The sequence below is a fragment of the Dunckerocampus dactyliophorus genome, chromosome 11 (genome assembly GCF_027744805.1).
Source record: "Dunckerocampus dactyliophorus isolate RoL2022-P2 chromosome 11, RoL_Ddac_1.1, whole genome shotgun sequence".
NCBI classification, from domain to species: Eukaryota; Metazoa; Chordata; class Actinopteri; order Syngnathiformes; family Syngnathidae; genus Dunckerocampus; species Dunckerocampus dactyliophorus.
The window spans coordinates 4,101,542-4,126,823 of NC_072829.1; the positions used below are offsets into that span (position 1 = coordinate 4,101,542).

Genomic DNA, 25,282 nt, shown 5'->3' on the forward strand with positions numbered 1-25,282 from the left:
CCTACCTTGAGGGTAAAAAAAAAGTTTGTCGGACTTCTTCGGTGTCCTCCTGTTGAGTTAAAATGATTTGTCTTGGCGACAGTTGCTGAGCCGAGCGTGTGGACCAGTGAGGCAGCCTTTAAAACGTCTACTACCAGCGGAGCTTTTGAATAAGTGGTGGCGCAAACCTATCTAAGTAAAGGTAACGGGACTTCGGGAAGCTAACGCAGCTAAAGCTAGCTGGCCGTGACAGCGCTCAAGTTTCTGACGTCACGTGACCGAGTCCAAATTTGATCTCGCCGTGTCCACCTGACAGATGATGGAGGTCCACCGAAGCAGCTAGCAGGCACAAGAACCGAGTCAGGATGGCCGCGGACCCCTCGGTTAACTTTAAGCTCCTCCATCGGACGTGCAAGCTGGTGGTGTTGCTCTGCTTCCTCCACATCACAGTGACCATCTTCTTCTACGTCCGCTCTCTGGACATCCCCTCCGCCTTCGTCCAGAACCAGCAGAACCACAACAACAGCACCGGCACTGGCACCGAATCTAAGCCGAGCCTGGACGCTGGCGTCCCTGTTACCCGAGCGAACGACACCCAGTCCAAGGAGGAAGGGGAGCAGAAGAAAAGGCTGGATAAATGTCCCGAGACATCTCCGCTGCTCGGTAAAACTTTCTGGACATTATGTCTTCAATAACAAAGTCTTACATCCACCGTATACCCCCTTAGTATTGACCTGTTGTTTAGGTAGTGTAAAGTAATGGTAATGGTTTAAGTCATACGGAACGTCCATACAAGTTAGGCTGGAGCACATCACATAGCACAATTCACGGTTTCGCATGTCCAAAAAGCAAGAAGCAAAGTTTATTTAATCCTACCCCTCAAAAACATCAGCTGCAATACATTTATTCACCTCTAGTTTTCCAAATGTTCTTTGTGTCTTTTGTCAATCAAAATTTAAAAAGTCGGAACTATCCCTTTAACGCCATTCCCCCTTTTTTTTTTAGTGGAACGACAAATCTCATTCAGTTGAACTGGTAATTCTGTTCTCTGAAACCACTATTGGTAACATATGCTAGCCAGCGGTGATGTTTTTTTTAAATCTTTTGGGTGGAAAAAAAGTGTAATTTGGAGCTAAGGAGGGATAGCACCTTTTTAATGGTTCTGTCTCAGACGGATCTAACATTTGTGTTCACTGAGCCTGCAGTTGAAATTGCATACTGGAATGCCGAATTTAAGTCGAATCTCAGTAAAATTGTCTTTCCAGTGAGTTGTAACAGGCTTTGGTGCGCTGGTTTTGTCATGTAAATAGTAGATGCCCCCCCCCAGCCTTTCTGAAATGTTCTTGTTTCTTATTTGACTGTTGAGTCAGTTTTTGAAATCGTTTTCTCAAGCTGAGTAATTTCAATATGACAATACAGCAATCCCTTGTTTTAATTGGTTCCAGACCTGACCATGATAAGTGAATTCCTTATTTATAAATTTAATACTTTCTTAGTTTATGACCTTCTAAATATGTTTTTTAGCATTATTCCAGCCCTCTAGACGTGAAAAAAACACTTATACACGTATATTACCCAATATAATAGATATAATAACAGAAAGAAGTGACATCGTAGGTTCAGAGTTTAAGTTTAGCTTGCCAGTAGCCCGTGTGAGGGATTATTGTGCTTCTTGTGAGATAATTCAAATCTGCAATGGAAGTCTGTTGTTCTGGCAATCACGTCTGGTGCATCTGTTTCTCACTGAACATTACAGTAACATTGCTGACACTTAGTTAGCAGTGTAATTACTTCATGTCTTTGAATGCGTCTTAGGAATGTATATTTTCCACTCTGTGGTAGGTAAGCACAAACATGTTGCCGTACTTACCTAAAACATCCATCCATCCATTTTCTATGCGACTTATCCTCACTTGGGTCGCGTGGGTATGCTGAAGCCTATCCCAGCTGACTTCAGGCGAGAGGCGGGGTACACCCTGGACTGGTCGCCAGCCAATCGCAGGGCACATATAGACAAACATTCACGCTCACAGTCATACCTATGGTCAATTTAGAGGCGCCAATTAACCTAACATGCATGTTTTTGGAATGTGGGAAGATGCCGGAGTACTTGGAGAAAACCCATGCAAGCACGGGGAGAACTTGCAAACTCCACACAGAGATGCCCAATGGAGATCTTCCTAATCTCCTGACTGTGTGGCCAACATGCTAACCACTCGGCCACTGTGCAGCCTTACCTACAACAGAGTAGAAAATACTCCATTCTTAGCAAGATGCATCTTTTTTGACTACTAATAGACCGTAGTCGGCCACGAAACAGTATGATTTGAAGATGCAAAATTTGACGTGCGAAGTGTCGAGGGATGACTTTTCAGTTTCATGGTGGTAGACCAAATTTCGGATGTGGACAATGGAAAATATGCAGAAAAAAAACAATAAATACATACACTATCAATTGTTCCCACAGTGTAGTTGGTAGAGTTCATATCATTGAGAGTTGGACCATGGTAGTGTTGATTTCTGTGTGTGAGGGACATTTTGGTTTTGAAACATAATACATTTGAACACTTTTTTGCGTTTATGACGATGCGCTAACAAGTTCAGTGACTCTGGGTTTTTGTTTGAGTGCAACCCTCCGCCATGTTTCCTCAGCTGTGACCTCTCTCTTTTTCTCGGGCCACCTTTACTCAGCTGAATTGCAGACGCCATCTTGTCAGCGGGTGACCAGAACTGGCCCAAGACACGGTCAGGATGTTCACATCCTGCACATGCACAGAAACAGTCAGATTCCAGAAATAGCTGGGTTTCTCCATTTTTCACTCTTTTCACCCATCAGCAGCTGTCTGGTTTCTATGTTTTATGTTTTTACCTCAAAATGCAGTCTGTACAAGCCAAACCTATCCTATCCCAATCTGAAACTGAGCGTAACCATTCAGTGTTACTTATTAATTGAACAAGCAATGCGACAGGACGCACCTACATTTACTTGTCCCCCTTGTGTTGTTTCAGTGGGACCACTGCGGGTGGAGTTCAACATTCCGGTGAGCCTGGAGCTCATCAAGAAGGAGAATGGGCGCCTTGAGCCGGGTGGACGCTACAAGCCAAAAGACTGCAAGGCGCTGCAGAAGGTCGCCATCATCATCCCGTTTCGCAAGAGAGACGAGCACCTCAAGTACTGGCTTTACTACCTGCACCCCATCCTGCAGCGCCAGCAGCTAGACTACGGAGTCTACGTCATCAACCAGGTATTGCAAGTGAGGCCTCTTGGTGTGAAGTGATTGAATCAGTACAGTAGATTTGTTTGCTCGTCACGTGAAGCAGTGTCCAAACACCTGACAGGGTGTCATGCAGGCTTGCACTGGTTGGTGCACTTGGAGTCAATGAGTCCTTCACTATGTTTACATGTACGCAGAATTTCTTTCCCAGAACACACGGTGCACCATAATCACAGTTTGGTACGTACCTCAGTTTGAAGTGCACGGGTTGGTTCATTTTGAGTACAGGAATTAACATTCACACTCACATAAAAATTCCCCGAAAATTATACAAATTAGAGCAACGGTCCTCAATAGGTGGCCCCTGGGCCATTTTCAGCTTGCCAAAGCATTTCGTTTGGCCTGCCAAACATCAGACAAATAAGGCAAAACATTTAGTTTAACTAGAGAAGTGCTCATTCATGCAGTACTTTCTCTGCTCTGCGGGGGGGCAGCAGTGAGACATTTGTGTCCAAATTTAAGCAGCAGTCAAAGAAGACAACTCACATTTATTAACAGATTAGCCGAGAATTTGATACTATAGTTGACCATTTTAAAATAAAAACAAGTGGCTGCATTCGTCTGAAAATGATAACACTGTAACTTCCGGTGTATAAGCCGTACATGTCCATGTCATAAAACTGCATATTGCGGCGTGCACGGGTCTGTGAGGACCTGAGAGCTCTTTACTTGACAGGAGCCAATCATGAGCTATGAATAAACTCACAATGAACTTGTCAACCCATTGGAAATTGCAGGAGGTCATTACTCAGTAGAACAGTCTGACTCACATTAAACTTATCACACAGCAACTACACTCAAATGTTGTACCTCAGAAATATAGAAACATGTTAAATGGGATATTTAGTGCACAGAAAGATGTTACACAGAAAGTTTATTTAAACTTTTCATTCAACACAACACATCAGTAGGGTGAAACTAACCTGTCTCACGACGGTCTAATCCCACCTCACGTTCCCTAGTAGTGGGCGAACAATCCAACGCTTGGTGAATCCGTGTCAGAATTTAACATCATCCTAATTCCGTTAAAACATCGGCTCTCTGTCTTTCGGTGAGCTGTTTCCTTCAATGGCAGTAGTCCTATGAGAAGCAGCCATGTTTCCTTGTCTTGACAGCCCAATCCATTGCCATCCATCCATCCACCTCCTATGCCGCTTATCCTCCTATATATGTACGGTATTAGTGTATCTGTATTTCTGTTTAATTATGTCAGCAGATATGACGTGTACGCCTGTGGAGCTACAGTATGTCCATATGTACCCGTACGCATATTAGCTGCACCGGTGTACTGTATAAGCCGCAGGGTTCAAAGTTTGAGAAAAAAGTAGCGGCTTACACACTGGAATTTAGGGTACATAGGCTAATGTGAGGTGTTTTTAAACTAATACATGATGTGCTTATACAAGGCTTATTCACAAAAACAGCTTACCTATATCAATTAGTCATATTTACTAACTATTGAAAAGTTCCATTTTCAGCCACTGAGTATTTGCAAACACCTAAAAAAAAACAAATGTTGAAGCAAACATTAAAAAGTTGACTACAAACAAAATAAGAAATAATCAAAACATGCATCACTTCGCAACACTTAATACAACAGGCAGACTCTTGTCTTAAAGAGAATATGAACCTTCGGTGGAATATTGTGCGCATGCAGACGTGATCGCCGTTGCTCCAGCGCCACAAGGGACCCTTGGAGCTCCTTTCTTGTCAAACTGGAAAGCAGTGCAAACACTGGAATTGTTCCCGTCCCGTCGGGTGTGATGTAACCGACATGTGCAGCAGGATAATTAGCTATTAGGTTTTTCCTGAAACAGGAAGAAAGTGGAAAGTTCTAACACTTTTGACCGGTAGTGTACATTTAGTGCATTTTGGTAATTAGCCTAAAATTTGATACTATAGTTGAGCATTTTAAAATAAAAACAAGTAGCTGCATTCATCTGAAAGTGATAATACATAGGCTAATGTAAGATGTTTTTAAGCTAATACATTATGCGTCTTATAAACGTCTTATTCACAAAAACATCTTGCCATCCATCCATTTTCAATGCTGCCTATCCTCATTAGGGTCGCGTTGGGTATGCTGGAGCCTATCCCAGCTGACTTCGGGCAAGAGGCGGGGTACGCCCTGGACTGGTCGCCAGCCAATCGCAGGGCACATATAGACAAACAAAAAATCATTCACACTTACATTCATACCTGTACACAATTTAGAGTCGCCAATTAACCTAACATGCTTGTGGGAGGTAACGATAGCACACGTGTATCCAACTTGCAGCATTATTAAATCTACTTTGACAATAAGAAAGGAGAGGTGAGCTATTTTATGTGTCTGCCAACATTTAAATGTCTCCACCTAGTGTGCTCATTTGTCATTAAATACAGGCGTCATGTTTGAACAGAACACTTATAAAACTACTAAGAGGTGAAGCAAATATTCTTTGGTGAACTATTCAACATCAGCTGGTGAGCTATCGCTAGCATACGAGCTACCTGTTGGAGACCCCTGTGATGGCATCATTGTCTTAAAGCTGTACACACAATGTGTTTGTTGAACAACTTGCACACATCTAGTGTTTTGAAGACAAGCCATAAGTATTATAATGATAACAAGAGAGCACGATTGTTAAGGGACACTTTAAAAAGTAAGTTAGCATGGATGTGATAGCCACTCCTAGCTCACCCGTGATGAGGCTACCTACCGCCAGAGAGGTGAAGGTCGAGGTCAAGGTAAACTTTATTGTCCCCAAGGGGCAATTTGTTCTACAGCCAGCAGTATCACAGAGACACAAACCAACAGTAAATACAAAATTAAAAACAAAACCAATAAATACAACACCAACATTACAAACAGTTGTTCAGCAGAACAGTGGCTGCTGGAACCAAAGAATCCCTCATCCTCTTGGTCCTACAATTAGGATCACCATATCTGCGACCGCATGGAAGCAACCTGAACTCATCATGCAGGGGATCACTGGGATCAACAAGGACTGATTGAGCCTTTTTCAGAGTCCGCCTCTGATACAACACAGTTAAGTCATTAAGTGTGGTGCCAGCGATTCTGCTGCACGCTTTAGTGATGCCCTGCAACCTTTTCCTATTTTTGAGGTTGAGCCGCCCATTCCAGCTGAGACAACAAAAGTCAGCACTGATTCAATAAAACGTGAAAGTGTTATCCACTTTAAAACTGCGTAGCTTATGATAAAAATACATCCTCTGATGAGGATATTTTTTATTTGCACGATAATAAGAAACACAGTGAACGTCAACACAAAACGCTAGCGCCGCATAGAGTGCCGCGACATTAGCAAGTGCCGACACGGCAGAGAGGATGTTTTTCAAAATAAAGCGCAGTCAAACATTTTTATAATATTTTGAATTGTTTTCAAACTAATTGTGGTCAATATGTGCATAAATAATAAGCTATATATTTATGTATATAGCATATGCAGTATATACATTCATACAATGTATAACTTAACATTGTTTTCAAGTTAATTTTTAAGGTGTGGCCGCTTTATTTTGTAGTCACCACGATCAATTACATGTAGCGGAAAACCTGTATCAAATGACAACTAAATACATTTATTTGAACAGTTTCAAAATGACATTATCTTATGATTGTATGAGCTCCTGTAAATTCTGTATGGAATTATGTGGTATAACTGCTGTTGTACTATGCACATGACAATAAAACTCTCTTGAATCTCTTGAATCTTGAAGTGAAGTGGGACGCTGTGTGTATCTGCATATATCTCTATTTCACTTTAAAACGCTGTATAAAAGTCTTAGATAATGGTGGATTTGTGAATTAACAGTTGTATCTATGTTTATCTCACAGAGATGCAACGTGTCTGACATTAAAGCGCTGTAATACTCTCTCTAAAACCTGCATGAAAACTAGAAGGCCCTGACAGCCTGGCATTCCGGTGTAGTGTTATTTTGTTGTAAAAAGTCAGCTTACTATGGTGTAAAGTAAAAAGTTTCTTTTTGCGTTTAGTTTCCTCCTAAACAGACTGAGTGAGAGAGTGCGGCAGAGCGAGAGTGTTGCTGTCTGTGTGTGAGGGGGATGGGCCAGGTACTCAACCAGGGAGCAAACAGACATAGACACACAGGGAGGGAGCGACTGAATCTCCTGCGCAACAAAAAAAAGTGAATATATTGGTTACATTTTTACCGATATTGAAATATTAATCAGTGATATGTCATATTATATGACAAAAAAGAAATTTGTCCTGTGTAAAAGTGTAGAAATTGAGTGTTCAGGTTTATGATCGTGCAGGTGTGTTCAATTTCCAGCACTATTAAAGGTAGAAAGGAGAGGTGAGCATTGTACTTTATTTACACATCTCCACTCACAGTGTGCTCATTGTATTTATGCTCGTCATTTGTCATTAAATACAGGCATCATGTCATATCAAGAGTTATACAAATACAAAGAGTTGAAGCAAATATTTTTTGGTGAGCTACTCAACATCAGAGCGGAGAGAGCAAGAGCAGAGAGCAAGGTTGTTAAGTGACACTTTAAAAAAGTAAGTTAGCACGATGAACAGCCATCGTAGTCGAAACACGAAAAACACAAACATGAGGTCCGAACGAACTGCATTGCTTATTTGTTTTAAAGACAAAATGGGAAAAAAAGCAAAAGTCACGTTTGAAGTGTGTGGACCAGAGGCTAGGCGGATAACTCCAGAGAGACGGTGGAGCCAGGCAAAATGGTTATACAAAGATTGTAGAAAAGTCGATGGAATGAGATTGATACGTGAGCGATCACACGCTCTGGCATCGACTGGCGTAGACTATGACAAGCTGTCGTCAATTGACTGCACATTTTGCACACTATTTTTCATTCTCACTGTAATCAGGGACAAAGTGCATCCCTTCTCAACGGGCGCACTCTTATCTGCAAGGGTAGATGAACAATTTACTTGCGATGTCTCATATTTTAGTTGCAAAATGCGACCATTTAGTCTCAGTCTGGAGCCCTTGAAGTGTATTTTGTCATTAACTATACATTTTAAACTGCAACGTGTAGTGTCAATACGTGTTTGTTTACACTACAAGGGATTAAACAATGACATTTGTGAATTATTAGGTTATGATATTCATGTTAACATGTTGAAAATGTACTTAAATAGTGTTATGTGCTTACACGTTACTTCCATAGCTGCAAAGCCATGTGAAATACACACTAAATCCACATGCTACCAGATGCAAAATTTCACGAGGGCACACGTCTTGTCACACCACTGCCACTTGATGCTAAAGGCAGCTAAGGTCAGTGCTAGCTGTGCCGCAGCGTTTAAATTGCCCGGCTTTTGGCAACACAGCTCATGCCCATGGTTTCAGGACATCGAAGCCCAGTTCCAACTGGGAGGAATAACATGAAAAAGTATTTCCGCATCGTGGCCGCGCTGGACCTCCACTTTCTCTCATACCATAGGACGATATATCGGACTATCTTAGCGGTTTTGAAACCGTGGTATTCCATGGTATACCTTGAAACGGGTAACCGGCCCATGCCAATGCTCAAGCCATCTGTCGTGTGCTTTCGTGCAAATTCCAAACAGGCAACTTTGTGGCGTTGAAGGAGATGAAGCCTTCTCTTGCAGATGCCATCTGATGGTTATTGAACTGTAGTCTGTAACAGTAACAGCCTTCATTTGGGCCGAGGATGGTCCCGTGTCTTGACGGACAGCCAACGAGATCCTCCAGCTCAGGGCCGGTGACATTTTTTTGGTCTACCACTTTATTTTTTTGTTCCATCCAACCTCAGCAGCAATGGCACACTGCAAGAGGCCTTGCTTATACATCTTACCAATCTGACCGCATTCAAAGAGAGAAAGCTTTTTTGCCTTTGCATCAAAAGATCATGACAGTGTGACAGAAAATGACATTGAAGCCACATTTTTGCCAAAATTTTGGCTTTTTTGTATATTTCATGTTCGATCAGCGACTGAAAGGAAAAATGCCCATCATCCACAATCCTTATGTAAGACATGAACACACGTCTTTCTCTTTTCTGTGCATTTTTAAAGCTATAAAAGCAGCTAAAAAGAGACTGGTAATTAATGCACGTAATGGGACTCACCTATGCCACCTAGAAAGCCCGGTATTAAAATATGATGATGTAACCATATAGTAACAGGTACATACATGATAACATGTAATATTTCCAGTATTTTGGTCTTTTAAGGCATTACCGGAACTTAGTTCCTGGGAGCATTGATTTCACATAGCAACATAAAATGGAACGCTACACCTAGCATTAACTGTGCCAAACTCAAAAACAAAAAAACAGCAGCAGTAGCGGCAGCTTCAATATGTAGCGTTACCTTTCGGTAGTGGTCTGAGGCATTGTGAGCATATAAATAGCCATATGTGGCTGTTTAACTAGCAACTTAAGCTGATGGATCACTGTAAGTAAAAAATACTCAAATTTTGTTAAAAAAAAAAAAAAAGGATCAGAGAGTTTGATCCAATCAGATTTAAACTTTGTTAGCACTAGTGCTAACGCTAGCTTTGCTGTTGCCATCTCTTCTGGCTCGTCAGTTATCCCAGATTCCACATTTTTTTTCGCAAAATGCGAATGAAAGGGTTGTACTCTGTACTCACGTGTGTGTTCCCTTTTTATTTTTTCTACTTGTACAATCTATTTTTAGCCGCAAAAGCGGGTGAAATGCTCGCACTTTACAGCCATCCTCATAACCCTCAGGATGTTTGAAGAAGTTTGAAATGACTTACTGCGTCTAACCTCAGCCGCAGTGGCACCCTGCGAGGGGCCTTGCTTATGCAGCTTAACAATCTGACCGTGTTCAAAGAGAGAAAGCCTTTTTGCCTTTGCTATCAAGAGACAGTGTGAATACCTGACAGAAAATGACATTGAATCCACATTTTTGCCAAGATTTTGGCTTTTTTGTATACTTGATACTCAGTCAGAGACTTACGTGGGCACTTCTTTAGTAATGAGAAGAAGAGGGTGGACCAGGACTTGGTTATTTAGTGGACGTAGGCGGGTTGTTGACAAACGGGTTAGACTGTATTTATCAGCATATACTGAAAGTGTAGACTTTTATCTTTTATCTGAAGGCGGAGTGGCAGCAGTTTGACATTCTGCTTTGCCGGGACAAGGGTGTGACGTATAATGCCGAGACCCACCTCTTCCTTTCCTGCCCTGCTCTAGTGAAAGGAACGATCCCTCTCCGATAATAATGTATTGTTCACAGGAATGTTCTGTCACGTTGGGTTCAGTGTGAATGACACAGGTGAAGCAATGCTGGCTTTACTTTCATGTCTCTCACGTCCGTGTCTGTCTAGTGGAGTCTGTGTCGTCACTGTCTGCTGCTGCGTTTGAGCGTTTGGCTGGAGGTGAGCAGCGGGTATAGCCCTAGTTCCTCTAGTTGAGACATGCCCCCACTTCTTGGTGTAGCTCATGTTTGCTGTCAGCTGATAAAAGGAGCTGCTTCTTCACTTGTACTTGAGCACGTTACTTCCTGGTGACTTGAAGTCACAAATGTGTGTAGAATGTCAGAGTGTCAGCTTTGAATGATTTTAGACAAGAAAAAGATTGTGTGTCATCACACTTATTTGTGAAAAATTTACTATTTAATACAACATTGTAAGGCAATGTCAAAATGCCAACAAAATAATAGTTTGAGCACCATAAATAGTGCAAAATAAGAAAACAAAACAAAAACTCAAATCCTTTGCCTTCTTGCCCCCGAAACCATTCAGCAGTATATAAGTCGGCTGGGATAGGCTCCAGCATGCCCCCGCGACCCTAATGAGGATGAAGCGGCATAGAAAATGGATGAATGGATATAAAGATATACAGTCAAACCTGTCTTAGCGGCCACCTTTATAGAACGGCCACCTGCCTATAGCGGCCACTGAAAAAAAAAACCCCGCAGCAAATTTACATGTTATGGACCCTGTATATAGCAGTCACCTGTCCAACGCGGCCAGCGGCCACCCATTTTATCTCCCTTGGTCAATATCTGACCGCATATAGCGGCCAAATTACCGACTCAAGTAGAAGCTTCATGCACGAAAAGGTTTCGTTTTTCAATCAATGAAGCCGTCGTGTGTAGACTTTAATTACTGAGTCCTAGCTCAGTCACAATCATTCACAAGATCCACACAAACTGTCAGTTGTTCCACATAAAAAGCCGTCTTCTTTTGAGCTTGCTATTTCCTGGTCAAACATGTAACTTTAAGAGCATTTGCACCAAAACATTACCGCAAAGTAGACTGGGAACAGGACGTGCTCCCAGCGACGCTACAATACAATACTGCATGTTAAAAAGGCAGCGGGAGCAAAACTGAGTTTGGTTGTACTTAATTGAAGTATTTTAGAATGTACTCACGTTATTTTTGATCAATCCTCATCCACAAATCCATCAAAGTCCTCATCTTCTGTATTCGACACAAAAAAAAGCCGTCTTCTTTTCCGTTCGCTACTAGTCTGTTAACTTGTCAGTGTTATTCAGCTCCGAAGCAAAGAAGGAAACTTCCCCTGTTGCTTCTGCCAACTTTATTTATTGAACGCGGCCACCAGAGGGCATCTCAGAACACACACACATCTGTCAGCATTGTCTCTCCTTCCTGCTTGCCCACAAGGCAAAGGTTAAACAAGCCCCACTACATAGCTGTCCAGCAATGCCTGTAACAAGTGACACCGTTTATTTCCTGGTGTGAGACAATGTGCACAATGTGTCAATACTGTAATGCCGCTTGTTGTGGGGAAGGAGAGACTCACGTCGCCGAGGCACTTTAATGGCTTTATTAACAGCGGAGAACACTGCAGGACTTTACATCCACGCCAACATAAACACACTTCCCAACTCTCTCCAAACTCACAGCTAGCACTGAGCCTAGCTCTCCTGCTCGTGACGTCGCACTGTCACTTCCCGTCACTTCCTGATGAACTAAAGCTGTAATGACACTGCCGTATAAAAAGTAAAATATTAAAAACAAGCGTAAGACATTACTAGCACAGCGTTGTTCTGTGGGTTGTGGATAATAACAAGCCTAGTAGTGCTGTACATCTTTTATCCGCAGTCCCACAGTGCTCTCTACTGGTCAACATTATTATTATTATTAATTTTTTTCCCCCTTTTTTTCCTTTTTTTTTCCTCTACTTGTCAACATTCAAACTGGACACCAACCTGTCTATAGAGGCCACCTGTCTATAGTGGCCACTTTTGCAGTCTCCCTCTCTTGGTCGCTATAGACAAATTTAACTGTACTACAGTTTATCGTGGTTAATTGATTCCAGACAAGACTGTGATACATGAATTTCCGCAAAGTAGGATTCCATATTTATAAATGGAATACTTTCATAGTTAGAGCATAGAAAACCTGTGTAGGACCTAAATGCAACATTATTAGAGCCCTCTAGACATGAAATAACACCCCTATAGTCACCTTTACACTCCTATTATCCAATATAGTAGACATAATAACAGACATAGGACATAAATAAGACATACATAGACTCACACACGTTAGCATTGGGACAGTTCCTTTTTTTCCCCTTTTATTTCCGGTTCCTGTATAGTACTTGGCTATTGGTGGCTGCTATCTCATCAATGTAATATTACTGACACCTAGTGATCAGTGTTGAGTACTACATATCATCACAACGTCTTTTGAATACATCTTCTGAATGCCTTATATTTGTATTTTACGTCATTTAGCCATTTTTATTTTGTTTTTATGCTTAATTTAGGTGAATCATTTTTAAAATTTGCGTAAATATGCATATTTTTGACTTATAGGCCGTATTCAACCACAAAACAGCATGATTTATGAATTAATATATTTTTGAAAAACCGTGATAGTGTGAAGCCGCAAAATTCCAAGCGGGAAGTGGCGACGGATGACTGTATATATTTGGAAAAACACAGATATTTGTGAAAGTAAACACAGATGAGATTGATCTCATTTTGCTGGTCTCGATATATGGATTGAACTGCCCACCTCTACAGGTGAGCCGTGATGAACTCCATCGTTAAATCTTTGTGCCTCTAAGTTGTAGACATCCTCCTACTGGCCAAGCAGGCAGACACAGCAGCAATTCAATGATGATGAACACGATGACATTGTCACCATCTTTACATCCTCGTGTGCGCGCGCGTGTGTTTTTTTTCATCAGGACGGAGACGAGATCTTCAACCGGGCCAAACTGTTAAACGTGGGCTACGCCGAGGCTCTGAAGGACTACGACTACGAATGTTTCGTCTTCAGTGACGTGGACCTGATCCCCATGGACGACCGCAATACATACAAGTGTTTCAGTCAGCCCCGACACCTGTCCGTGTCCATGGACAAGTTCAGCTTCAGGTCAGACGTGTCAGCATGGCCCTGGCTTCTCCTCATTTTTCCTGCTTGATGACATTTCCCCAGTTTTGTTAGTTTTAACGTATGTGTGTGCGTGTGTGTGTGGGCGGAAGTGCTGACAAAGAAAACTGAAAGGAAGCACTGTGCTGTCAAGCTATCATCAACGCTTCCTCTTTCTCTCACACACACACACACACACACACACACACACACTTACTTCCTGTTGTGAGGACACAATCGGGATCAGTAGGTTGTCAAGTTTGAAGTCAAACAGGAAGTAGTTGTTTTTTTTTATCCACATTTAATCTTGTAAAACATCCTGTCCCTCTTCTTCATCGTCTTGATATGTGCGTGTGTGTCATTCATGAGCTCTTTTCTTGTTTTTGACGTGCATGTAGGTTACCGTACAATCAGTACTTTGGGGGGGTGTCATCCATGTCCAAAGAACAGTTCCTGACCATCAACGGCTTCCCCAACAACTACTGGGGGTGGGGGGGCGAGGATGATGACATCTACAACAGGTTAGCGCTCGACCTAGCAAACATCACTCTTGTGTACACAGGATCAACGTTTTTCTCACCTTTGGCACCCAAAAACAAAATCACTTTTCGGGCAAAAACCTAAACAACTAAAACATGTACAGGAAGGTGGTTGCAGCCTAAAAGTAGAAAAGCACTCTGAGAGCACAGACCTCCGCTAGGCGCCATAGTTCCCCCCCCATATTGTGATTAACACCATAAATATTAGTCCTACATTTATTTTATCTGCATATTTAGATTCCTTGACCATGAAAACGTACCATTAGCAATTGGATCCATAATGATATCAATATTAGTTCAGTAGGTCTTCACAAAAATCACATTTTCTGTAATGGCGGTTTTCTTCCGGATCTAGCTCATAGCTTTTGAAGATACAACAAATCTGTTGGCACGCTCCAGATTCCACAGTGTGTTGACTATATATAATGGTGTTTGTTGCATCTTTATAGCTTCATTTGTTGTCTTCCTATGATGAAAATTCCAAAGGTCCCCTATTTTTTCATATTCTAGATCATGGTATCCGGAATTATTCCACTATCTGGATCAGACTTTGTTATTTTGTAGAACCTGTTGGAAACTTGTCCTGCATTTTTTTCCCCGAAGTGCTCTGACCAGTTTTTGTGGCTTTATTATGCAGAAATGCCGAAAATGGTCAAATCACGCAATGTTAAAGAATCCTTCAGAATATGACTGGATCCAGACGGTGATCCGGATCACCCCCAAAATGTAATCAGTTATTCCATATCCCATTTCTGACAATTCCTGAAAATTTCATCCAAATGCATTCAGAACTTTTCAACTTATTTTTAACACAAACAAACAAACAAAAAAGCGGGCAAAAACATAACCTTCTTGGCGGAGGTAATGAATACTATCGTCCCTCGCCGCTATTTGGTAATGTGTGTACATGTATGTAAAGTATGTGTAGAGGGCTCTAATAATCTTAAATACTGTATTATTCGTGAAAATGCATATTTAAAGGGTCACTGACACGATTTTTCAATTTTGTGTAAATATGTTCTATATTGTTTGTAATTATGCGCTACTTTGTTCATTATTTTGAAACCAAATGTTAAATTATTAAAATGATATTTTTATGATATAGTACGTGGCGGGCAAATTTTCTGATAGCCGTCTCGGAAAGGGGGCGTTTCTGGAAGTGACGTCGGTGTAGGGACGGCTCTCATCTTAGCAGACTTCATTTGGTATATTTTTCGTCAAAATAGTAGTCATGCCAAAACATTGGCTGTTCAGTGTCCGGGTGATACTGGAAGTTTCTTTTCTTTTCCAAAAAAGAAAGGTTTAGACTACAAAGAATGAAGCAAGTACGATAGCAACCCGCCGTGGCCACCGAGGAAAGTGCATTGTTGTAAGCGGACACATGCTGTGAGCATCCCCAGGTGCATCTGTGGATGTCAGGAGAACCACACAGTATAGTGCAGAGTGAGCCACCCGTCGAGGACGGCGGACGCATGCTGTGAGCAGCCCCGGGTAGCGCTATGGATGCCATCCTTTTGTAAAAAGGGTGCTGTTGAACCTTTCCTTAAAAAAAAATGGTCTTGATCCCTCAATTTTATCTAATTAAAACTACCTTTTATGTCAAAGATTTTAGAAAAAAGCATTCTTGCACAGATGCAGCCTGTTTTAGATGAAAATGGGATTTTAGACACCTTCCAGTCAGGTTACAGGGCCTTTCATAGCACTGAGTCTGCACTTTTAAAGGTTTTTAATGACAGATTCTGGTGGTTCAGCCACTTTAGTGCTTTTAGACCTGACTGCTGCTTTCGGCAGTGGACCATACGATTCTTTTATCTCGCTTGGAAAGCTGTGTGGGTGTCAGGGGGCCTGCCCTTGAGTGGTTTAGGTCCTACTTTTTAGGGAGATAGATGCCTTACTGTGGGACTTGGGGACTCCACCTCGTCCACCGCCCCCTTTGACTGTGTGGAGTTCCCCAGGGATCAATTTTTGGGCCCATCTTATTTGCTTTTTATCTGGTCCCACTTAGTGCAATATTTAAAAAAAACATGGCATCTCCTATCATTTGTATGCAGATGACTGCCAAATGTATTTTCCACTCACTAAAAATGACCATGCCCCCCTGACACACCTTCTCGAGTGCTTAAGCGACGTCAATGTCTGGGTGGCTCAGAATTTTTTAAAGCTCAATGAGGGGAAGACAGAAGTGATCCTCCTGAATCACAGCGGCCCCCTCAAGAACCCTGTCAGTCCCACAGCCATAACTCAATAAACAAATCAACGGCATTGTAAAATCCTGTGTTTACCATCTCCGGCTTTTATCCAAAATTAAATCATTTTTGTCTTTGCGACATTTCGAAAACAAATTACTCTATCGCTTAATTTTTGTCTTTGCGACGTTTCAAAAACAAATTACTCTATCGCTTACAGTTAGTCCAGAACTCTGCGGGCACGGCTTTTAACAGGAACCAAAAAGCGGGAGCACATCACCCCAATTCTAGCCTCCCTGCACTGGTTGCCTGTGTGTTTTAGAATTGATTTTAAGATTTCATTGTTTGTTTTTAAGGCATTGAATGGACTGGCCTCTCAGTACATCTCGGACCTCATCCAAACTTACACTCCAGCAGTGTAGGTCCGAAGGCCAGCTCCAACTAGTGGTGCCCAAGACCGGGCCTTTTCTGTAGTTGGCGCCAAGCTATGGAACACTCTCCCCCCTCTTGTTAAAAAAAAAAAAAAAAAAAAGCCCCCACAATTGAAAGCTTTAAGCCCCGTCATAAAACCCACTTTTATTCTCTGGCTTTTAAGTCGACGTGATTGGTGTGGTCCTCTGTCTTCTATTCTTTTCTTTTTGGTTTTATTTATTCTACTTTTTATTTTATGTATTTATTTTTACCTACTCCCTGTATTTATTGCTTTTATTCTTTTGCTTCCTGTTTTAAATATTTTACTGTTTTAAGTAAATTTAAGTTTTACTGTTTTTGTTTTTATTTGATCTTTTAGTTTTTACTGCAGTAATTTGTACTTTTACTTCTTACTATTTATGGTTTTGCCTGTCTGTGCAGCACTTTGGAAACAGTGTTTATAAAATGTGCTGTAGAAATAAAGTGGATTGGAACATATTTAAAAGCAAAGTTGAAAAACCATGTCAGTGACCCTTAAAGCAAATTTTACATACAGTATATATTATTAGCCTAAATGAAGCATTTTCAAGCATAAAAAATGTCTAACTGAAGTAAACTATAAGGCATTCAGAAGATGCATTCAAAGACATTGTGATGATATGTAGTACTCCACAATGGTCACTAGGTGTCCATAATGTTACATCAAAGTACAAAAAGAGCAATCACAAGAGACTCTCCCATTGCTAACGTGTGAGTCTATTATATGTTATATTTATGTCTTACTTTCTCTTATTATGTCTTCTATATTGGGTAATAGGAGTGTAAAGGTGACTATAGGGGTGTTATTTTATCTCTAGAGGGCTCTAATCATGTTAAAGCTGTATTTAGGTCATAAACAGGTTTTCTTTGCTCTAACTACAAAAATATCCATCCATCCATCCATCCATCCATCTTCTATGACATGTATCCTCACTCAGGTCGCGGGGGCATGACGGAGCCTATCCCAGCTGACTTTGGGCAAGTGGCGGGGTACACCTACAAAAATATTCCATTTATAAATATTTATCAATGGGGAATTGTATTGTGTGGAAATTCACTTGTCATGGTCTGGTCTGGAACCAATTAACCACGATAAACGAGGGATTACTGTACAGTCAAACGGCACGTTTTGGAGTGGCCTTTTATTGTAGCCATTCTAAGGCACACCTGTGCAACAATTATGTTGTCTAATCCGCATCTTGAATTTTTTAATTGTTTTTTTTTTTTTTTTGGCAGGCTGGCGTCCAAAGGAATGTCCATCTCCAGGCCGAGCGGCGAGGTGGGAAAATGTCGGATGATTCGACACGAGCGAGACAAGAAGAACGAGCCTAACCCTCAGCGGTACGAAGCGGGACAGTCACACTTTGCTGTCCTAAAAAAACAAGACTCATCTTGGGTTTTTTTTCCTCTCAGGTTTGACCGAATTGCTCACACCAGGGAGACGATGAACAAGGACGGCATCAAGTCGCTGTCCTACAGGCTGGTGTCCAAACAAACCTTTGATCTGTTCACCAAGATCACAGTCGACATCGGAAAACCGTAACGAGTAAGCGGACCGTCCCGACCAAAATGTGCCTTCAATCCTTGACATGCTGGACGTTGTTTTGTTTTGCACTTAAAACCAGTCAATCGTGTCACTCAACCAACCAATCAATCAATCAATCAATCTGAACTATTGACGGACAAGCGCAACAACAGCTGTGGTTGACGTGCTACTTTTCTTTGGGGGAGGGTGGGGTAGGGTGGCGGTTTTCAAAATCATCTCAAATCTGAGTGTCTTTTTGTTGCCATGACAACCGATTGCCTGGCCAAGAATGTGAACCCGGATTGATTGATCGGCTTTAATGATTTTTTTTACCTGTGTTCAATGTGGACAATCATGCCTTACGGCCTCCGAGTGTCTCCATGACGAGCCACGTCATTTATTGAACAGCTTTAATCACTTTGTGTGTGTGTGTGTGTGTGTGTGTGTGTGTGTGTGTGTGTGTGTGTGTGCGTGTGTGTGTGATGTAGACAATCAGTGCTTAATGGCTTCCAAGTGTCCTTACGACAAGCAGCATCATTGATTATCGATCAGCTTTAAGCGCACGGACATGTGCGCGTTAAAAGTTTACATCGAAGACGTTCACACACTGAACTTTGAACCCATCATGTTAAACATTCACAGATGGAGGATGTGACAGACGTAGCTCATTTTCACAATAAAAGCACTTTGTCACTATGTTTGCACATTTATGTTGTTCTTCCACATTTGGGGATAAAAGTGGTGCACAAAAGATGGAAACCAGAGCAGGGGTGTCCAAAGTGAGGCCTGTGGGCCATTTGCGGCTCACAGCTGTTTATTTTTTGGCCCACAGCACATTCTAAAATTATAATTTAACAAGTAAACTTGCAAAACAGCCTAAATGTAAAAATCTGCAGTAATTTTACAAGAATAAAGTCCAAATATTAAGAAAAAAAAGTTCTAATCTCCAAGAAAAAGTCATCATTTTATGAGTATGATGAAAAATAATGTCATTTTCGTAGCATAAAGTTGAAATATTAAAGAAAAAAGATGGTTTTAGATTGGTGGTGATGGTATTAGATTTTATGTAGCGTAATGTTGTGAGAATAAAGTCAAAATATGGGCATAAAGTCATCATCACAACAAGAAAACAAAGTTGAAATAGTTGGGGAAAAAACAACAACAACAGCAGAAATGGCGAACACAACTGTACTGTGTTGTGGATATCACAATTACATTGGACAGACCAGATGCATTGTTTGAGTGCTTTAGCACATGTGCTAATTCGCAACACTATTAATATAATATTATGAGGAAAAATGTGATTTTACTAGCATAGAATTGAAATATTAAAGAAGAGAACTGAACAAAACAAAGTTGTTGTTTTAGGAAAAGTAGGTTGGGGAAAAAGTATATATTCTGGGAATGAAGTCAAAATATTATAGGGAATGGTTAGCATGTTGGCCACACAGTCAGGAGATCCGGAAGACCCTGGTTCGAATCTCTGCTTGGGCATCTCTGTGTGGAGTTTACATGTTCTCCCCGTGCGGTTTCTTCCCACATTCCTAAAACATGCATGTCAGGTTAATTGGAGACTCTAAATCAGGGGTCACCAACATGGTGCCCGCAGGCACCAGGTAGCCCCCCACGACCACATGAGGTGCCCGCAAGCCTGCTTTTCATTCAAGTTTTCAGTTAATAATGTGAGAACACTAGAAAGAAAAGTATTCTGAAACATAAAATGTGAGTTGTGGATACCAGCATTTTGTGAATGTTTTGGTAAAACAAGCATATTTGATCTGTTTGGGTTGAAATAAGGTATGAAAATAATTTCTACAAAAATGAGTAGCTCGTGGCCATTTTCATTTTGTAAAAGTAGCTCTCGCAAGAAAAAACGTTGGTGACCGCTGCTCTAAATGGTCCATAAGTATGAATGTGAGTGTGAATGGTTGTTTGCCCTGCGATTGGTTGGCACCCAGTCCAGGGCAGACCCCGCCTCTCGCCCAAAAGTCAGCTGGGATAGGCTCCAGCATACCCCGCGTCCCTAATGAAGATCAGCGGCGTAGAAAAATGGATGAATGGAAAATTGAAAAAAATAAAAATAACAGCTAAAATTGCAAACAAAGAGTGAAGTTGATACTAATAAGTTCTATATTACTATATCTTTATACATAACTTCTTAGCACGTCTACTGTACATGTGTTGTTTTACAAAATATCGAACCCCTGAACTGGAGATAAACGGCTCCAATGTACACATTCAAATGACAGCCCGGTGTTGTTGCGCCACCTAGAGGGGAAGTTGATGTGTTGCAGTTTCCTCAGCAATTGTGGTCAGAAGTTTGCGTACCGCACATTTATTGTCATGGGTTGAAATTGCACTTTCATTTTTAAGGCTTGAAGGATTTATTACAACATTTTTTGCTGAATGGACTGACAATAATAATTTTAAAAGCAAGAACAGGGTGCAAAATTTTTAATTTTCTCTTAATTTTCTCAGGATCAGAATGACAGTAGATACCACCCACAAATAGCAAGTAAATATGAGTAATGGAGATGCCCGTAAAAAGGCTATTTTTGACCCTCCAATGAAGCGCAGACTATGCTGCTGCATCAAGGCGCTACCCCTCCTTCAAAACCCTTCGGCTGGCTTGACATTGACATTCTGCAATTTCAGACCAACTTTTGCAATAAATGAATAGATTCGATTCAGCCACGGAGGCCTCCCCTGCTGTTTTTATTTGCCATTGCTTGCTCACGACAAAAAACGCTTGCATGGAAGCACAAACCAGGATTAAGCCCGAAACATGCATAATTACGTTATTTGGAGTGCCACCACTTTGCCCTGGCCTGCAAGAAGACCCATACTGCCATCCTTGGATGAAAGGAAATTGGTTAGGTTATGTTCAAGCCTGCCATGAACTGGAAACTTCTGGAACATCAGTGGCGACTGTCCACAGTGAAGACACTTTGACGTCACCATGGACTAACAGGGTGCCGACCAAGAAAGAAGCTCCTGCTCCGAAATGAACACCTTCAAGGTTCATTTGGTCGGCATGACAAGAAGTACTTCCCGTACATCATGGCGATATGGTCAGCAATGCATAAGGTGCTTGTTTGGGCAGCGAAACCGAGGTTTGACTGTACTTGTATGTAGAATTGTGACCCTAGTGTGCACTTATATCTTGTTTTGAAAAACATTTATGAGAGGATATAGATTTTATATGCTGCCTAGTCATTCCAACCATAAAGGACTGCTCAAATATAGCATTAAAGGACTGAAATAAATGCGACACATTCTAATGATGGGTGTATGGAAACTTCTGACCCTTTCTGTACTGTTTTTGGACAGGAAGGTGGACTACCAGAACCTCCACGCGAACACACAGAACACATAATCCACATAGTGATTCTAACGCAGCACGTCGGCTGATGACAAGGCGAAGTTTGGAATCATCCCGCAGGAACCTGAATTAACATTCGTGTTTCCATGACACGCACCATCTTTTCACTCCGGCTTTATTTTACAAAAACACTTGTCAGGGCTAGCTTGACGTCCACAAAAACAACTGACAAATAGACAACAAAAGGTTTTTCCTGCGGGCAAGAAATGTGGTGGACAGTTTTTTTTCACCCTCAGGTTTTCCTTTCATCAACACTTACAAACCAGGAAAACTTTATTTGAAATGACAATGCTGTTGTTAGTGAATGAGCTGGCAAAGCACATGCTGTAGCTTGTTGGTGAGGAGTTAGCAACAATGCTATGAAGCAATGAATGTGGGCTTGAACGAAACTCAACCCGGATGCGTGTTTCGGGTTTTAAAGCAGTGGTCCTCAACCATGGGTACCGCTGTTGTTCATTTTCTTATGGTTTTATAACGCACTGTTTATTGTTTTTACGATGTGCGGGGGGTGGCAAGTGCGCTCAGTGTGACACTGCATTCTAAGAAACGGGTCTGTTGGATGCAGAACCAAGCACATGATTCAAGGATGAAAGAAAACTATGAAATAACTTTCAAGTGAAGCAGCGGTGGCATGAATTCAGATATTGAACTGATTAACATCTTGACTGGTTTTGGGTTGAATTCCAACACTGGCGATGTCACGGACTGCTGTTCATGGTCCTGCTGGAGCGACTTTGGATGACTTTCTGGAAAAGCGCATCTGCATACAGAAGAATTGTCAACATGTTGTCCAGCATGGAGTCAGATCCCAAATGGAAAAAAGAAAAATAGAAAAAACTCACCATTCCTGAAGCTTCCGAAGTCTGATTGCTGGACAAAGGACAAAACACAGACGACATCAGTTCTAATGTCCACGGAATTCATTTAGTGTTTCAGGAGAATCAGATGAAATGATTTAACCAACACTGAACTTGCAGTTAGCCTGTCACACAGTGAAATGACCACCAGAAGACAGAACACTAACTACAATCACAGTGCAAGGTATGTAAACGCACATAGGGTAACTACTGTGAGGGTTGTCCCGATCCGATACTGATAACAAACATGGGGCCGATATCAGTAAACTTCGGCCTGCATCTAACATCTCCGATACTGTCACTCTGATACAAGCAGTCGATTCCAGACTCCGCCTGGTAACCGGCAGATAGAGCCCATGTGATCATACAACAGCATGTGCTAACGTGTCAACAAAGTAGCAAGAAGAAATCACCATCAGCCTATCATGCGTCCTCGCTATGACGTTTGTCACTTGAGTGATATATTCACGCCAGTATGATATGCATCTGCCATACATGGATGTACATTCCGACGCTACATCACACTGTGCACACGCTTGTGCGCATGCTACGGCATCTCTGCAGTGACAAAAGAGGCGGCCGCCGCTTTAAACACAGCAACACAGTATACTGAGCTAACTAGGTAGCCTCCAGTTTTATCCTAAAGGTAAGAATGGGTTTGAAACTGACTGAGAAAGAATGACAAACCACTTGCACACGGAAAAATAGGCCATAGTCGACCACAAATCAGTCATCATTTATTAAGTTCTGAAAAACTGCAATACAGGGTGTAGATGTAGCGAGAGACGACTGTAAACGGGTCAGTTTTTCTCATACTTATTGTTGTCTATTGTTCTCTTTTTGACTAGCATCACTTGATCAAGGCTTTTCTAACATTCCACACTACAAAATTTGTCATAAAAGTATGTATGATTTGTGCTTATATCGGATTGAGATCGGTATCTGCTGATATTGAAGGCTGTAATATCGTTATCTTATTGGAAGTGAAAAAGTTGTATCGGAACACCCCTTAGTACTACTATTAGGGGAATACTAAAGTATGCTTAAGTATGTTAACTCTAAACACATAACTTTAGCAACCTCTTGCAAAACAAGTGCCACAAGGCATGCTGGGAATAACTCCCAGCAGCGCTGCATAAGAGGAAGTGCTGCCAGGTCTCCGGCAGCAAGGAGTAGGCAAGAGAAGCCTATGTTCTGAAGAACCGTTCATGTACTGAAGAACCATTCATTTCCTGAACTACTTGATGCAGCCACGCCTCATCTAGACTCTACCTTCAGCGGCCCCCAGGTAAGTTGAGTTTGAGACGCCTGGTCTAAGTCGCCCATCTCATCAAGTCCTGGTCCGCCGTGTTCTTCTTGTTACTAGAAAGTAAATGGAAATAAATGGTCGACTGCTTTCATCCACGTAAGATTTGAGGCAGGTTTGTCATTGAACGTTTGGGTCTCAAATTTATGGTGACAAAAGCGGTCGACCTAAGTGGGTACTTTTTAGTAACAAGACGACCACAGTGGACCAGGATCAATGAGTTGGTCGACTCGGGTCGGACTGTAATGTTTTGGTTGAAACTGAATTGTCTTCGCTTCGCTGGGTGCCTTCTGGCCTTGTCAGTTGTGTTGTTTGACAAGCGTCTCACCCTGGATGAGGCAGCCGCTGGCCCGTCAGCTTGTTCTCGCTCGACCTTGGGAGCTGCGGACAAACACACGGCGTCTCTATGACCTTATCACAATGGAAGACACGTGTGCACGTGTCAGGAAGTGCATGTTTCACTCACCCAACGGCTTGATGATGCTGTCCACACCGTGAATGACTCCGTTGGTGGCCATCAGGTCTGCGTGTGCCACCGCCACTCGATTGACAAAGACTGTGTAGTTTTTCTTTTGGGGGGAGAGACACCAGGTTATCAGTGTCTATCGATTACTCCCAAACAGCTGATAAGGTGGGACCACTGACCACGCCCAGCTCCAACTTGTCACCCTGCAGAGGTTTGACCCTGGTGTGAGAGCTGACCCCCCCACTGACCAACATCCCCTCGCCCAGATGGTACCTGAGCATGGACGACAGCTGCTGGCGGTTTCCTGGGAGTGTCGGCAATAAACAGCATTTATTTCACTTACACAGTTTAGATTTGATTGTTATCATCAAATAAATATTTCTCTTCTCGGAAGCGGCAGAGTGAAAGTGTTTGCGCTCGCTCTTTTAAATCAGCCGGCGGCGTAAACACTTCATTGCGGTCGATGGCCAAAGAAGGAGACGAGTGATGAGCTGCTCACTTGAAGAAAGAAAACTAAACAACGTTTGACGCTTTGTTGAGCAGAAGTGAAGAAGTCCAATAGAACCTGTTCCGTCCTGCTCATTCTTACGTTTCATTGCATCAAGGCTTTGCCATGAGGTCCCGAGTACCGCGTGAAAAAGGTGCAAAGGCCCTGTTCAACCTGCAGTGTTTGTTATTATTTTTCTATGGGTCGCATCACAAAAGTTTGAGAGCGTATCAGGCCAGGTGAAGTAGCGCCCCCTATAAATAGCTGTATCGTGCCCCGGAGACGTCGATCCTAACAGGATGCACGTAATAGTCTCGAGAAAACAAACAATGTCAACCATTTTGGTTTGGACCAACTCTTTTGGGGCAAAAACCAGGAGTCTTACTTTGACGAAGTGCTGCTAGGGACTGTGACCAAATGAGCCCAAATTAAAATCACGCGTAGTAGACATACAGGTGATGATATATTATGAATGATTTTAGCTTACAT

General features: G+C 42.0%; 2 protein-coding genes across 3 annotated transcripts in view; one reads left to right on the forward strand and one right to left on the reverse strand.

The window, feature by feature from the left end:
• Window positions 1-21,111, forward strand: b4galt1l (DP-Gal:betaGlcNAc beta 1,4- galactosyltransferase, polypeptide 1, like). 2 transcript variants are annotated; one of them, XM_054792001.1, is made up of 7 exons: window positions 1-181; window positions 296-642; window positions 2,989-3,224; window positions 13,411-13,598; window positions 13,994-14,116; window positions 18,007-18,111; window positions 18,184-21,111. In XM_054792001.1, the coding sequence occupies exons 2-7, from the start codon at window positions 345-347 to the stop codon at window positions 18,311-18,313; spliced, it is 1,080 nt and encodes a 359-aa protein (XP_054647976.1). In that variant the 5' UTR covers window positions 1-181; window positions 296-344; the 3' UTR covers window positions 18,314-21,111. The 2 variants fall into 2 exon arrangements, with proteins under 2 accessions (XP_054647976.1, XP_054647975.1); XM_054792000.1 differs by having other exon boundaries at window positions 1-642; window positions 18,184-18,999.
• tgfbi (transforming growth factor, beta-induced) overlaps window positions 20,642-25,282 on the reverse strand; it is a 16,109-nt gene continuing 11,468 nt past the window's right edge. Inside the window, exons 13-17 of the mRNA XM_054791999.1 lie at window positions 24,486-24,610; window positions 24,307-24,409; window positions 24,169-24,221; window positions 22,520-22,547; window positions 20,642-22,437 (exon numbers count right to left, since the gene is read on the reverse strand). Of these exons, the coding sequence (XP_054647974.1) occupies window positions 22,376-22,437; window positions 22,520-22,547; window positions 24,169-24,221; window positions 24,307-24,409; window positions 24,486-24,610 (371 nt within the window). The 3' untranslated portion in view covers window positions 20,642-22,375. The remainder of the gene's footprint in view (window positions 22,438-22,519; window positions 22,548-24,168; window positions 24,222-24,306; window positions 24,410-24,485; window positions 24,611-25,282) is intronic.